The following is a 15,639-nucleotide window of genomic DNA, read 5'->3' as shown; positions in this document are numbered from 1 at the left end:
TCAAGGGATTCACAACTTCTTATAGACCCAGACATTTAAACAACTTTTCTTCTCTCACCAAAACTATGTCTGTGGCATTTAAAAGGAAAAGATAGCAAATGCTGGAAATCTGAAATAAAAACAAAGTGCTGGAGAAACTCAGAAGGTCTGGCAGCATCTGTGAAAAACATTTAGCTAGCGAGTTTTGAGAAGATTTGTAGCTCAGGTTGAGGTTCTGGGTATAGGTTTGCTCGCTGAGCTAGAAGGTTCGTTTTCAGACATTTCATCACCAAGCTAGGTAACATCAGTGACCTGCTTGGTTTTTTTGTGTTGAAGTTTCTTTGTGTTGGTGATGCCATTTCCTGACCACAGCCTAAACACAGAAATAGAATGCAAGTCACAAACACCAGTGCTTCACCAGAAGCTCATTGATATTATCTAGTTTGGTGACGATACATCTGAAAACAAACCTTTCAGCTCAACGAGCAAACTTCCAGAAGCATTGAGCTTCCTTCCAAATCATTATATTTACATACAGATCAAGTGTAACACCTCTAACCTAAATTCCATTCAGAGGTCGTTTCGGGATTTCCTCTCCAATTTTGCCTATCAATGGTCCATTTGAGTAATCGCCAGTGTTGTGCACTTACTTTGTTCATCGTTTCCCCAATGACTCCAGTTACCTCTTGAAGCAGTAGCCCAATTTGAACGGTTTGATATGTGGTCACATCATTCAATAAGCCCTTACTGAGTTATCATATAAAACACACAATCCAGAACGGTATTTATACAGTTACAATTCATAAACGTACTGTTGATACAAATGTCTTATACAATCTATTACAACAAGCAACATATCGAACCTGATCTCATCATTCCAATGAAACTTTTTACGGGGTCCTACAACTCTTCTTCCCAACTTGTCTTCATCATCATCATCATCAGAGAACATTCTCTCTTTCTGGTCCTTATCTTCTCCCAGCATCCTGCACATCAGAAATGGGAAATAGATTACTTGCAGGATTAAAGAGAATGACAAAAAGCCACATATTATGTTAAATTATGTTATGTTAAAGTACACAAATACTGTGTTCTTTAAATGCAGTTATTTAGTAAAGAACAAAAGTACACCAATAACTTACGCATTGTTAAAAATAAGTTGACTTACAAATTATCTTCTTTTATGTAAGGTATTACTGCGAGCATTAGAGTGTTTTTGCCTGATCCCAAATTACTTCAATATTTGTAGGAGATCTTGATGTCACAGACAGTTAAAGCTAATGCAAATGCTTCATATCAAGTTCAGTCTCACCCAACCTGTGCAATTCAGCTGTTTGTCTGAACCAAGACTGTAATTGATCTACAGCCCCTAGTGGAACTCAAAGCTGGGCAGGTCATTGAAGTCCCACTTGATAGCAGTGATGCTAACATGTTCCATCCCTTTGCTCAGCTTACAAAGCATAGCAATGGGGCAGTAATTGCCTGGGTTGAATTTGTAATGCTTATTGTGAACATGATAGACCTGGGCAATTATTCGAGCTGTGGCTATTTGAACAGCATTTTCTGCGGCTGGGCACATATTGTGGGGAAGAGGAGGGTGGTTCACAACAGGAGAACATAGCCTTAAAGTTAAACAGAGGTATTTGGGATGATGTCAGGAAGCACTTAAAGGTAGTCAAAATCTGAAACTTTGAAACCCACGCCTGACCCAACTCTTCACAGAAAGATCCCAATGCAGTAAGGTCAACAGGATGCTTGAAAATTGAGAATGGTAGACATCTTTGTTAGGCAAGAGTATTAAGAGATATAAAACACAACAAGTTGAAGGGATTAATATCCAGATCAGCCATGATCTGATCAACTGGACAAACAGGTTGGGAAGGCTGATTGACCTACTAATTGTTCCCAAGATCAAGAATTAGCTTCAAATACAAGTATAACCCACAGTTATGCTGAAAGACTATTAGACACAGGTGCAGAATTCAATAACATCATAGTTGATCTGATAACCCTCAACTTCAATTTCCTGTCTCGACCACATGACCCTTGATTCCTTTACTGATTTAAAAAAAACTTGTCCATCTGTGCTTCAAGGTCTTAATGACACTGAATCCACAGCCCTTTATGGTACTGAATTCTACAGAATCACCTCCCTCCGAAGACATTCCTCCTCATCTCTATCGTGATGCAAGGGGTGTTTATACAGGCAACAAAGGTCTTTTCCGTGGATGGGAGTGGGATGGGGTGGAGAACAGAGGAGGAGGAGGGGTTCAAAACTAGGGGGTGAGAGGGTTCAAGGTGAGAGGGGGCATATTTAAAAAGGGACCAAAGGGGCCACTTTTTCACACAGAGGGTAGTGCGTGCATAGAATGAGCTGCCAGAGGAACAGGAGGAGGCTGGTACAGTTACAACATTTAAAAGATATGTGGATAGGTACATGAACGGGAAAGGTTTAAAGGTATAGAGGCCAGACAAGGCAAGTGAGACTAGTTTGGCTTGGGAAACTTAGGCTGCACAGCTGAGTTGGACCAAAGGGTCTATTTCTGTGCTGTGTGACTCTACGAGTTTGAGTTTGGGCTTGAGCTAGTGGTATTTGGGTTTGGTTTGCAAGTCTGATGGGGTTTAATGATTAACTTGTAGGTATTTCTTTAGCACTGGCAATTTCTATCTAAAAACAGAGAGAGTATTCCTTGCATGTAATGGGGTTTTGTTTTAACTGGAAGAGCTGTTACAAGTCAACAAAATAAACAACTGTACGGAAGGCTCTCAGTTTAGAAGATCAAAGGTTACTTTTATTTTCTTTTGGTTAGGGCAAACACCCATAGGCCTAACTTTGGCAGTTTTACACAAGCCTTGTTTGAAGGTGAACGCGCACAAGTCAGTCTTGACAAAAAGGGGATGGCTTTAGATACATTACAAATAGATTACCTCAGAATAAGTTGCATAGATTTAAAGTTCCAGAAATTATGCATTATGGTTAAAATGCTGAAGGCTTATTTGAAGCTGAGAGAGTCTACAATCAATTACATGACATACTCACTCTCCTATCTGGAGTACTCGCAACATATGTCACAATATGGAGCTTTTTTTGATTTGGCACAGTCCAGTAAAACTTGCTTTTAATTATTAGTCTTTTAAGAAAAGCTTAAGAGGCTCAGATTCTCAAGATCATGCAATTAAAGCCACAGCTAAGTCAAACACTGTGTTAGAGAAGATAGTTCTCCCTCTGATATTTGAAAACTGCAATGGGGTGCTATTCAGTTTAATGGCACTAGTTTACAATGTGTTTTGAAATGTTTAAATGTGTTGTCATAGAGTCATATTATCTTTAGTTTTTTGCATAATAAACTTGCTTCATTGTTAAAACCAAACCTGCAACATTACATTTGTATTTCAGTGAAGGACAACTTCATTAAAACCAAAAATAAACAAAAAATATCAATTAAGTCATATTTAAATCTGGAATCTTACTTCTCCAGTCATAACATCAGCTGGGATTGTAAAGATGTCAAAATGGGCAAACCTTTACTTTTAGTTCACTCCAAAAAGATAAAACTTAAACAAAATTAATGTCTCGACTTTTATGTTACAGCTTTACTTCAGTTAGCCACACACCACAAACTTTTCCTGCCCCATGATTACTAGCTCCTCGACATACATAACCAATTCATACCCAATTAACTCAACTAACTTATACATCACCCATTCCTCACTCCACTATGTCTCAGGCATTCCTTCAGACTATACTAGAGGTTAACAACTCAGATTAGGGTCCTAGACTTTCCCACAATGGAAACAAAATTAGCCATCTACCCTGTTAAGTACCCTAACAAACTTGTATGTTAAAATAATGTTGCCTCACACCCTTCTAAGCTCTAAATGAGTACAAGCCCAATCTACACATCTACTCATAAGAAAATCTCTCCATACCCTTGATCTACTTTGCAAACTTTTCTGGCCTGCTTCCAATGTTGGCATACATTTGCTTAGAAAAGGGGACCAAAATTGTTCTTGTACCTTATACAGTGTTGTGCATTTATTTATGTTCAGCTGTCACTTTAAGAGTCTGATTATGGGACAGGACATCAGCATTTTGGAGTGAAATAGTTGGTCTAACTTTGCTGCTGCAGAGTGAATACTTATCTTAATAAACCTCCTGCTCTTCTTTAACCACTTCAGCATCTTAGTCCTGCTTGAATGTAACACAAAAAGAAAACTGACGAGGACAGGATCTGCTTCACGATCCAATTTGGCCCCCTAGTCCACAAGCCCATAAGCTAGATAAGAAAAATCAGGTCATTTACCCTATCTTGTCTGCTCTGCCATTTGATCATGGCTGACACATTTCTCAACGCCATTCTCCTGCCTTCTCAACTTTTATCCCCTTATCAAAAAACTTCTCTGTCTTAAATATAGTTAATGATTTTGTCTCCACAGCTTTCTGTGGCAACGAGTCCCACAGATTCACCACACTCTTCTTGAGCACAACATATAATTTTAACAAGACTTCCATACTTTTATAATCCATTCGCTTAGTGGAGAAAGCCAGCATTCCATTTTCTTTGTTTCACATGCTGAACTTGTATGCTAGCTTTTTGTGATTCACAAGGACCCCAAAGTCCCTTTGTAGTGTAGCTTTCAGCAGTCTTTCTTCACTTAAATAATATTCCGCTCCTCTACTCTTTTGGCCAAAGTGCATAACCTCTCATTTTCCCATGCTGTGCTCCATCTGCTAAGATTTTGCTCACTCACTTAACCTGCCTATATTCATTGCAAATTATATGTATCAATCTCATGATTTGACTTCCCTTACATTTTGTATCACTCTCAAAGCTTAGACCGATTTCCATCATCCTAGTCATTAATACATATTGTGGCCTCAGCATTGACTTCTATGACACTCCATTGGTTACAGATTTCTTTCCTAAAAATGCTTTCCTCATCCCAGTTCTCTGTCTTCTATCAGTCAGTCAATTCTCTTTCCCCACTGGTACAATAAATCCTCTATATCTATCAGTTCACAACTCTCAGATTCACTTGTCTGCATGAAGTATTAGCAACAAAATGCAACATCTGCAACGTATCAGTGATTCTTAACCTGTATTTTTAATGAGCTCCACATTTGAATTTCGTCATTTGTGAGGCTTTACAGAAACAGAACCTTCACACATACGGAGGAATGATTGCATACTCCCTCCAACATCACAGGTTCTCAGAGATATGTATAGTACCTTACCGAACACCTTTTGAAATTCAAAATATTATATCTACCGGTTCCCCTATATTCTAATTATCTCTTCAAAAAAATTGTTATGAATTTGCCAGACATTATTTGCTCTTCACGAAGACATGCTGACTCTACTTGATTATATTATGTATTTAAGAACAAGAACAAAATAGCACAGGACCAGGCCCTTCAGGACCCCAAGCCAATGCCAACATATTTTGCCCTTCCATACTAAAACTGTCTTCACCTATAGGATCTGTATCCCTAAATTTGCTTCGTACTTATGTATTTGTCCAGGTACTTATTGTTGCTATTGTGTCTGTTTCCACCACCTCCTCTGGTAGCACAGTCCAGGCACTCACCACTGTGTGTGTGAAAAACATGCTTCACACATCTCTTTTAAACTTTTCCCACCTCACCTTCAACCTGCGTCCCTTAGTAATTGATCCCTCCACCCTGGGAAAAAGCCTCATACTTTCCACTCTATCCAGGCCATTCACAATCTTAAAATCTTTTATCAGGTCACCCCTCAACCTCCTGCGTTTCAGTGAAAACGAACGCAGTCTATCCAACCTTTCTTCATAGAAAACATTCTCCGTACCAGGCAACATCCTGGTAAACCTTTCCTGTAACCTCTCTGAAACATTCACATCCTTCTGGCAGTCTGGTGACCAGAACTGCATGCAGTATTCCAAGTGTAGCTTAACTGAAGTTCTATAATGCTGCAGCATAACTCACGTATCCTTATATTCAATGCACCTTCCAATGAAGACAAGCATGCCATAGGCCATTTTTTACTAACTTATCTACCTGCACTGCCACCTTCAGTGATCTGTGGACCTGTACATCCAGATCCCTCTGCATCTCAATACACCTAAGGGTTCTGCCATGCACTGTATAACTTCCACCTGGACTTGACCTTCCAAAATGCATCATCTCACATTTGTCCAGATTAAACTCCAGCTGCCATTTTCTACCCATGCTTCCAACTGATCTGTATCCTCTGACAATTCTCCTCACTAACCACAGTTCCACCGATCTTTGTAACATCTGCAAACTTACTAATTAGATCAGCCACATTTTCCTCCAAATTATTTATGTAGACCAAGAACAGCATAGGCCCCAGCACTGATCACAGTGGAATGCTACTAGTCACATCACTCCATTTCGAAAAGTATCCTTCTACTGTTACCCTCTTTCTATTATGACTAAGCCAGTTCTGTATGCATCTTGCCAGGTCACCCCGATACCATAGGAGTTCACCTTTTGTACCAGTCTGCCATGAGCGACCTTGCAAAAGGCTTTACTGAAGCCCATGTAAACAACATCAACTGCATTTTCCTCAATAATCATCTTCAGCACCACTTCAAAAAACTCGATCAAGTTAGTAATGTACGATATCCCTTGCACAAAATTATGCTGTCTATTGTTAATAAGTCCATTTGCTTCTGATCTTGTCTCTGAAAATCTTTGCAAATAGTTTTCCTACCACAGACTTGAGGCTCATAGGCCTGTAATTTCCTGGATTATCCCTGCTACTCTTCTTCAATAAGACAAAAACATTTGCTATTCTAAGTATCCTGAAATTACTGCCTTTATAATGGTTTACCATGTTTCCAATGACAGATGTTATTATAACTGATGTTAAGCCATGTGACACATACTTGGCAATTTTGGCGTGGCTATGAGCTTGACAGTCTTCTTGATACTTTGCTATTTGATTTGGCATTTCTTTCCCAACTGCTTCTTTTAATTTGTGTATCGGTTCCTTCAGTCGGCCATCCTGCAAGAAAAAAATTAAAAGCAATTGCATTTCTCTTCTACACTTAACTTGAGTACTTATCAAGACAACCTAGGCAATCTGGCATGGTGGCTCAGTGGCTGGCACTGCTGCCTCACAGTGCCAACGACCCAGGTTCGATTCCAGCCTCAGGTTCGCACGTTCTCCCTGTCTCTGCGTGGGTTTCCTCCGGGTGCTCCGGTTTCCTCCCACAGTCCAAAGATTTGCGGATTAGGTGAACCGGACATGCTAAATTGCCCAGGGATTTGTAGGTTAGGTGCATTAGTCATGGGAAATGTAGAGTAACAGGGTATGGGAACAGGTCTGGATGGGATAATCTGAGGGTTGGTGTGGACTTGTTGGGCCAAGTGGCTTCCACACTGGAGGGATTCTATTAATACACTGGGTTCAGAATTTTGAAAAACGTATGATGGATCATCCCTAACCTTTCAAATTCATTAATTTTAGAAAGGTTTTGCAGCATACTTGTTATATTTGACCAAATTCGATATGTACAGTCTGCATAGAACTCTCCTCCTGTAATTGCAGTGATTGTGGTATATTTTTTCAGTCACTTAAATGGTAGAAATTTATTTGAAGGTATGACAATCCAAAATGTCGATTTCTCATTAAACAGGTCAGATTAACCAGCACAACTCAGGCTAATCTACCTGAAAATGGCTCTACTTGGAATACTAAACACAAAATTTAAAATATATAAAGCTGTGTAATCAGATAATAGGTTCGACTGAAGCTTGCGTATAGCCAATAGTTTCATGATCACACAATAAAAAGGATATATCTATCAATGCAAACATGACATTACAAATTTTCATGAAAAATCCATTTATTTATTTATGATAGACAGTGAAACCTATATAAATGCTCACCTGCATTAAGCATTCACCTGTCTTTACCAGCCATTTTTCCCCAGTCTGTAATAATTTTTTAAGAGGACAAAAAATTAGTTGCTTAACCGAACTCCCACATCAGAATTAGGGGAGTATAAAGATCGTTTCCCCTACTCTTTGACTTTGTCCAAAATATATTTTATGGAGAAAGCAACATAGGAGCTAAAGCAGGATATAAACTGGTCATGTAAGAGTACCATATCATAATTCATATTAAATGAGTTGGACTTGAGACAATTTATGTTTGCTGATTTGACATGGTCTTACACTGGCAGACCATGGTTCATGAATTCAATAGTCCACTCCTCTTAATTCAAAATTACTTTATTAAAATTTTGTGAAAATACAAATCATTAGAGCACAAAAATACTGCTATTTATTGTTTGATTTAAATTACTGGATATTTTCACCTTTTTAGCACAAAACTTGCAATTGAATTATCAGGAGAAGACTGTAAAAATGAAGTATGCATGATCTTATCTCCTCGTGATCACTTTCTTAAGGGTGGCACAATTAAACAAGCCCAACATGAATGCAATACTTTTAATAAGCTCATGATATAGGGAACTGTTAAAATATCTGAAAATTGATATAAAATTTGAGGATAAATTTGATGCTTCCATGTAGAATCAATTTTGACGAATTTATGAAATAAGCCTCGACAGCAGACATGAATGTTTGAAATGACATGACAAACTCATTGCTTTTCTGGAAAGCACCCGTATTATGGAACAATAATTTTGCCAATAGGAATGAAACCTGGATTAAATAACCAATTGCTGCTGCTCTGAGAGTGACTACTTAATGCAAATTGTCTTTTAGACATTGCCATCCTTGGATTTTGTATTTCCAGTGTTACTACAAACTTCGATATTCTCCAAATAAAGTTGGAATGACTAATGAACTTGTGAAGAACTCCAATCTTTGTATTTGTGATATAGGGTGCTGCCATTATCTTACATTTTGTATTTCTTTTAACATCAGCTTAATCAGAACACAGCTAATTTAAGCTGTAATATTTAAACATTCAAACTTGAAACAAAAGCTTAACACCTCTGAAATATGCAACTGCCACTCTGGCTTTGTGGTAAAACTCAAAGTCTGAGTCAACAAGTCATTTCTTCAGCTCCACTATTGGCTAAAATGTCTCAAAATTTAGGTTGAGTATGTATGAAACTGGAAGGTCATCCCTTTCAGAAAATACATTAAAGCCACGGTCCTAACTCCCTGTTTACATACACATAAAAGATCCTATCGCACAAAATTAGAGCATTCCTTTCCATGCACTTAGTCAACATTTATACATACAAGCAGCATCACAAAAACAAATGATCTTGGGCAATCATCTGTGTATGTGGAGCCTTTATAGGGCTTTAACTGCCAAAGTCATCAACATGACAATAGCAAATAATATTTCAGAATTAATTAGATGTGAACACTTAAGGATGCTCTGAGCTTGTGCAAGTTGCTACATGAACCAAGCTCTTTCATTCTAGTTTTCCCACCTGCCTCAAAACATTTCACACACAATTTTGAGTGCAGTATTTGTAATTTGGTGAACAGAAAAATGCTGCAAAAACAAACCAAATGAATTCTTCTGGTGTTGGTTGAAGAGGAATATGAAGCAAGATATCAGTGTTAAAAAAAAAGAACTGGAGTTGCTGGAAATCAGAAACAAGAACAGAAATTGCTGGAAAAACTCAGCAGATCTGGCAGCATCTGTGCAGCAAAAGCAGAGTGGATGTTTTGAGTCCAGTGACCCTTCTTCAGAAGATATCAGGGATATTGATCTTAAGCACCCATCCAATGCAGATAAGCAAGATCTCTATTTAATCACTAATAGATTAGTAAATTTGGCAATGAACAAAAAACAACAAAGAACCGCGATGCTAGAAATCAGAAGCGAAAACAGAAATTGCCAGAGAAACTCAGCAGTCTGGCAGCATCTGTAGAGAAAGCAGAGTTGACATTTTGAAGGGTACTGATTTCTCTCCACAGATGCTGCCAGACCTGCTGAGTTTCTCCAGCAATCTTTGTTTTTATTTCTATTTAATTACTCATCTTAAGGAAGGCTCTTCAAAAAAAATCCCTTTGGTACTGCTCAGAGTGGCAACTTGACTTGGGCACTCAGAGCCTCACGTGGCGTTTGAGCCCAAAATCTTTTTATTCAGAGGCAAAGATGAAAATAAATGAATAAAACTAAAACTTGGCTTTATCAAATCACAAATGCTCAAACTGACTGAGCTTCTCTTCTAATCCTTTCAACTTTCATAATATCCTGAACTACAAGAACTTTTAAATAAGTTTCTCAATAGAAGTAGTAATTTAATCTCATCCTTCAATATCAGCACTTCAGCTCCAGCTCAGACTTTGAACAATGGTTACAATGCAATGAGGGCACAGTATAACCATAAAACCTAATGGAGAATGAATGGAAGGGAGTAAGAACATTTCAACTTAAGGTATCAGGTAACTTTTTAAAAACAAACTGTGTTTTTCTCTGAAGGCATGATACAATGCTGCCTTTGGTAGAATTAAAAAATGCACTGCCTACTCGAAACCATTCATAATTTTCATACGTAAAAGACCGAAACAAAGTACAGCAAGGTGCTGTGAACAGAATCATTCTGAAGAGTGGTATAACATTTGTGGGTCATTTTCAAATACGACCTTATTGTATTTCAAACTACACCTAGAGTCAACATAAAAGATCTAAACATTTCATGGTGAGACTCAGGTCTCACACATTTTAATGCAATTTACAATTTTTGAAGAAATTTAAACATGTTGTGTGGGAGGTTTAACCATTAACCAGAAATCGATGAACTGGACCAGCCGTTTAATTGCTACAGCTACAAGAATAGGTCAAGAATAGTGAGGAACTACAAAACCTGTATTCTGTATTTTCTCCAACTCACCGTCAAGATGTCTATCCGTAGAAACAAAGAAAACAGGAACAGGAGTCGTCCATTTGGCCCTTGGAGCCTGCTCGGTCATTCATTTTCATGGCTAATCATCCAAATTGATAGCTTGTTCCTGCCTTTCCTCCCCATACCGTCTGATCCCTTTCGCCCCAAATGCTTTATCCCACTCCTGATTGAAATCATACAATGTTTTGGCCTCAACTGCTTTCTGTGGTAGCAAATTGCACAGGCTAAGGTCCACCATCAACAAAATACAGACCAGGGGTTTGATGAAATAATCTCCATTCAGCTCCTTGAGATGTTGCTCTAACAATACTCAAGTAGTAATTTCGGATAATGAAGCCTGCTTGATTGAACCCATTCACCACCTTCAACATGAATTCCCTTCACCACCACATACATTGGGAGAAGTGTGCACCATCTATAAGATCCAATTCAGTTAACTTGCTAAGACTTTTTTGACAGCATCTTTCAAACCCGTGACCATAACCACCCAGTACAACAAGGGCAGCAAAAGCGTGCAAGCTCCCCTCCAATCCACAACACCATCCTGACTTCATACTATATCAATATTCCTTCACAGTCGCTGGGGTCAAAATCCTGGAATTCCCTTCCTAACAGCACTGTGGGTTGTGGGTATACATATACCACAAGTACTGCAGCAGTTCAAGACAGCTCACTACTACCTCTCAGAAGCATTTAGGAATAAATGATAACTGCCAGCCCACAGCCCATGAATGGACAAAGTAGTAAAACAATTGCTTTGAATTGCTGAATACTGATCTGGATCACGTGCCCAAGTATCATTATTGCTATGAAAGTTGACTTGATTCCAATCTTAGACCTAGTGTGTCATCACAACGTTGACATCACTGAAAGGGGCTCTGCTTCCACTCTTGCATACCTCTCCTTTTGTTTTTACAAATAACAATTTTGACATAAACTATCAGTAACAAGGCTATAAGGTTTCACTGTGAAACCCATGCTTTCTTTCAATAGTCGCATGTCACCAAGTACTTCAAGCAAGAAATCATTGTGAAATGTAGTGACTTCATGTTGGAAAATGTACTATCAATTCTGTACCAACAAGTCCTATCAACTACAATGAGATAAAGGACCTGTCATTTTTTTTTGGGTGTGTAGAAACTGTGTATAGAATACTGGAAATTCCTCCTTCTTTGCAATAGGATCTTTTGTACTCATGTGAATTACATAACTAATTGTTTAATCTTTGTTGTAATCATTTGTGCAATGAAGGACATCCGCAACAATGCAACATCGTAGTGCCAATCTTGATGATAAGCCACTGTGTATAAGCCACTGTGTATAAGCCACAAACACAACCATTTGTTCTATAACCTATGGGAATAGGAGTGTTCCAGCAAATCATGAGTGATCAATAGGTTAATTTAACAGAAATAGCACAGTGGCATTTATAAGATCATAAGTTGCTCGTTCCCTTAATTATAGCAGTAAACTGTGCCATCCTTATGTGATATGAGCAGACAAAATAAAGCTGACAAAGGAATGCGCTTTCAGGAATGTATAAGGATTGGAGACCACAACGTATAACATATGCTGAAGGTGACTTTATCCAGCAATGTGTTGGAAAAGATGAAATGGATGAGGTCACATGCTAACTATACAACTTTTGGGCTTAGCTGTTGTGCATTCTCAAACATAAAACCAGTAAATACTTTAATTAAGTAACTATGATATTATGCTACTACACAGTATTTTCAAAATTTAAATGCCTGCTCCTGCATCACTATCAAAAAGGCAATTTACTTATGAAATTATTTAAACATCTTATAATGTAGTGTAAATTTTTCCAAGCATTAATCTTCAAGTGCTTCACTGGTAAACTATTCTTTCCGCAAAATGAAGATTTATTCTGAAGAATACCCTTGAACTAGCAAAAAGACAGATTGTATAGTCAAAACTTACAATCAATAACTAAAATTAGTAATAGAACTTCAGTATAAAAACTTAATTCTTTGACATAGTTATTTGCAAATTTGGTTGCAATTGCAATCACACACCTTTAGTCCCCAGATTTTTAAAAATAGGAATGCAACAACATATGTAAATGGTTTTCCTTACTCTAAATAGTCACAGTTGCAGTAATGGATTTTACTCTGGATCACTAATTTTCAAATCAGTTACCTGCTCATTCATGTGTAGTTTCTTTGCCCTTTTGAGTAAAGTGTCCTTGCTACATGGTAAGAAGGATGCCAGATGTGCATAAACCCCAGAGCGAATCTGACTATTCAATTCGCGGGACTGAAGTTCAATACTGAAAGCATAAACACATCAAAATAGATGAAAGGTACATTACTGAGATCCTTACAGACACATCATGATAGAAATTAGAAATAAGTATACTACTTCTGTGATAAGGCACATTCATGCTACCATACTACACATGAACATTGGAAGATAAAATAATTTAAAAATCTGCAGTTCAATCAGTACCAGGTTAAATAATGGAAACAGACTTGCTCATCTATATGCTTTAGCTGCTCTCTGTTCTGCACTAAGTACTTGGATGGCAAAAACCCAGCTTTGCCAGCACTTCAGTGACTTGTTATTTGCATCACCCAAGCACAAATACAAGAAGACACTTTGTTCATGTAGCATGAGGAATGATGTACTGCAGCAGAAAACCAAGAGTAAATTGTTCAAATATGCACTCTTGGAACACAGCTTCAGGTGTTGGCAAGGGGTATCACAAATGCAGATGGAGAATAGCTTGCCTCATTCAACAAAGTTACATTAACCACACAGACCTTCATACCCACATTCCTAATCTGCACAAAAAAACCCAGAAATTACTGGTAAAGTTCAGTAGGTCTGGCAGTATTTGTAGAGAGAAAGCAAAATTAAAAATTTGGATCCGGTGACCCTTCTCCAGAAACATTTGAAGGAGGATCACTGGACACTAATGTTAATTCTGCTCTCTCTACAGTTGTTGCCAGGCCTGCTGGACTTTCCAAAGTTTTTGTTTCTGATTTCTAGCATCCCCAGTTCCTTGGGATTCCTAAACTTCAGATGAAAGTCCGCTAATTTGAACTCTTGGTTCACTAAGTTCTGTGCTAATTGCTAACATTTATTCCAGGTTCAAAATAAAACCAATAGAACCAGTTTGGTTTCATTTCTTCAGAAATACACTTTGGACCTGCCTTCATGAACTATCCTTGAGAGTGAAAAGCAATTACAAACCACCACTGATTAAAAACTGCCAGGGGAACCGCTCAAGATGAGTGGCAGACAATGAACCAAGGACCTGCCTTGAGGCAAAATACACAGGACACGATATGACAAATTTAACTTGAAAAACAATTTTTAAAAAAAAAAAATGCATTGTTCATTTTTACCTGATCTCTTATAGAAAATTGCGAGATAGTTTTGGTTTGTGCATCTAATGAAACTGAAAATCAGCCCAAGTGTTTGGCTGAGAGGGTTTATTTTACTCTTTCATGAAAATCCAACACCCCTAAATTTAGTTACATGGAATTTACAGGACAATCAACCCAACTGATCAGGCTGGTGCTTATTCAAAACACAAATCTCCTTGTACCTTAGTTTGCTAAAGATCCTACCAGCGTATACCACTTGTACTTATTTAGTTTTCCTTAAATGCATCTGTCCTATTTGCAATCACTAAAGAGTTTTCATCCCAGCAAGTTTTGAGAAGATTTGTAGCTCAGGTTGAGGTTCTGGATGTAGGTTTGCTCACTGAGCTGGAAGGTTCATTTCCAGACGTTTCGTCACCCTACCAGGTAACATCTTCAGTGGGCCTTCATAATGACATCACCAACCCAAAGAAACCCAAACATATAAATAAAAAGCATCAACAGTGCTTCGCCTGCAGGCCTACTGAAGAGGTTACCTCGTAGGGTGACGAAACATCTGGAAATGAACCTTCCAGCTCAGTGAGCAAACCTAGATCCAGTTTTCAGCCCTTGAAATTCTTTAACAGATTTATAACAATCTGTTCTGTACCTTCAGCTTTGGACTCCCCAGATGGACAAATTTGTTACACCTTCACAATTTTTCTAAGACACCTATTAATCTTGTCTACTCTTTAAAAACGTCTCATTTTTTGAAAGGAAACCAACATTTGTTGGACTATACTTACTTAAGCAGAATATTATTGACATCTTGTGTGAAGAATTTCTGCTTCCCCTCTCCTTCTGAGGCTTTGGCAGCCTACAAGACAAGAATATCATCAGCTTTTGTTTCGTACCTTCAGGTCCCTTCTAAAGCCTATTTTAATTGGATTAAAGAGCTGCAGTTCTTGATGATCTTCAGCACCAGTTTGTCATATACAAAACTGAATGGCAACCAATAACTACAGAAGAAGAAGAAAAGGTTCAATTCAATCGACTTTTGCCCACTTCACTCTCAAAAATAATCTTTAAAAAGATCAACCTAATTTGAAAAATACCTATAATGAACTTTACTGACAAAAGTTAACACTTTGGAATGCATGTTAACTATCATCAAATGACTCCAAAAAATTAAGAATACATCTATTAATTGTATACTAACTGAGTGCAATAATTGTAATCCAGGTAGTGAGCTTTAAGTATGGACTCACTGGTGTTCCAAACAGATTGAAACTGTGGTTGCTGTGATTGGAGATTTATCTTTGTAATGTTCTCTCCAAATAAAAGCTTTTCAGTGCCAGAAAATTGGCTCCAATTCTATACTTCACTCCCTGACTATCTGGGATAAAAACACTGCCCATTTTCATTACATACTCTGGATGCAAAAAGTCTTTGGGGTGGCGTGCAAGTTGAGTATCACTGGAAA

General features: G+C 38.0%; 1 protein-coding gene across 3 annotated transcripts in view; it reads right to left on the bottom strand.

The window, feature by feature from the left end:
* The window catches only part of LOC122560857 (ubinuclein-1-like), a 77,626-nt gene that overhangs the window by 22,422 nt on the left and 39,565 nt on the right, over positions 1–15,639 (bottom strand). For 2 of the 3 annotated variants that reach the window (XM_043712030.2, XM_043712028.2), the window contains 5 exons: positions 14,963–15,033; positions 12,988–13,117; positions 7,877–7,921; positions 6,871–6,989; positions 843–965 (listed from right to left, as the gene is read on the bottom strand). In XM_043712030.2, the coding sequence (XP_043567965.2) occupies positions 843–965; positions 6,871–6,989; positions 7,877–7,921; positions 12,988–13,117; positions 14,963–15,033 (488 nt within the window). The remainder of the gene's footprint in view (positions 1–842; positions 966–6,870; positions 6,990–7,876; positions 7,922–12,987; positions 13,118–14,962; positions 15,034–15,639) is intronic. The other variant, XM_043712029.2, reaches the window with a different exon arrangement.

This window comes from Chiloscyllium plagiosum, unplaced genomic scaffold, assembly GCF_037043375.1.
Source record: "Chiloscyllium plagiosum isolate Xiang-an unplaced genomic scaffold, Cpla_swu_hap1 HiC_scaffold_20, whole genome shotgun sequence".
In the NCBI taxonomy this organism is placed as follows: Eukaryota; Metazoa; Chordata; class Chondrichthyes; order Orectolobiformes; family Hemiscylliidae; genus Chiloscyllium; species Chiloscyllium plagiosum.
Note: the sequence above shows the minus strand (reverse complement) of the source record. Positions and strands in the feature narration are given on the sequence as shown.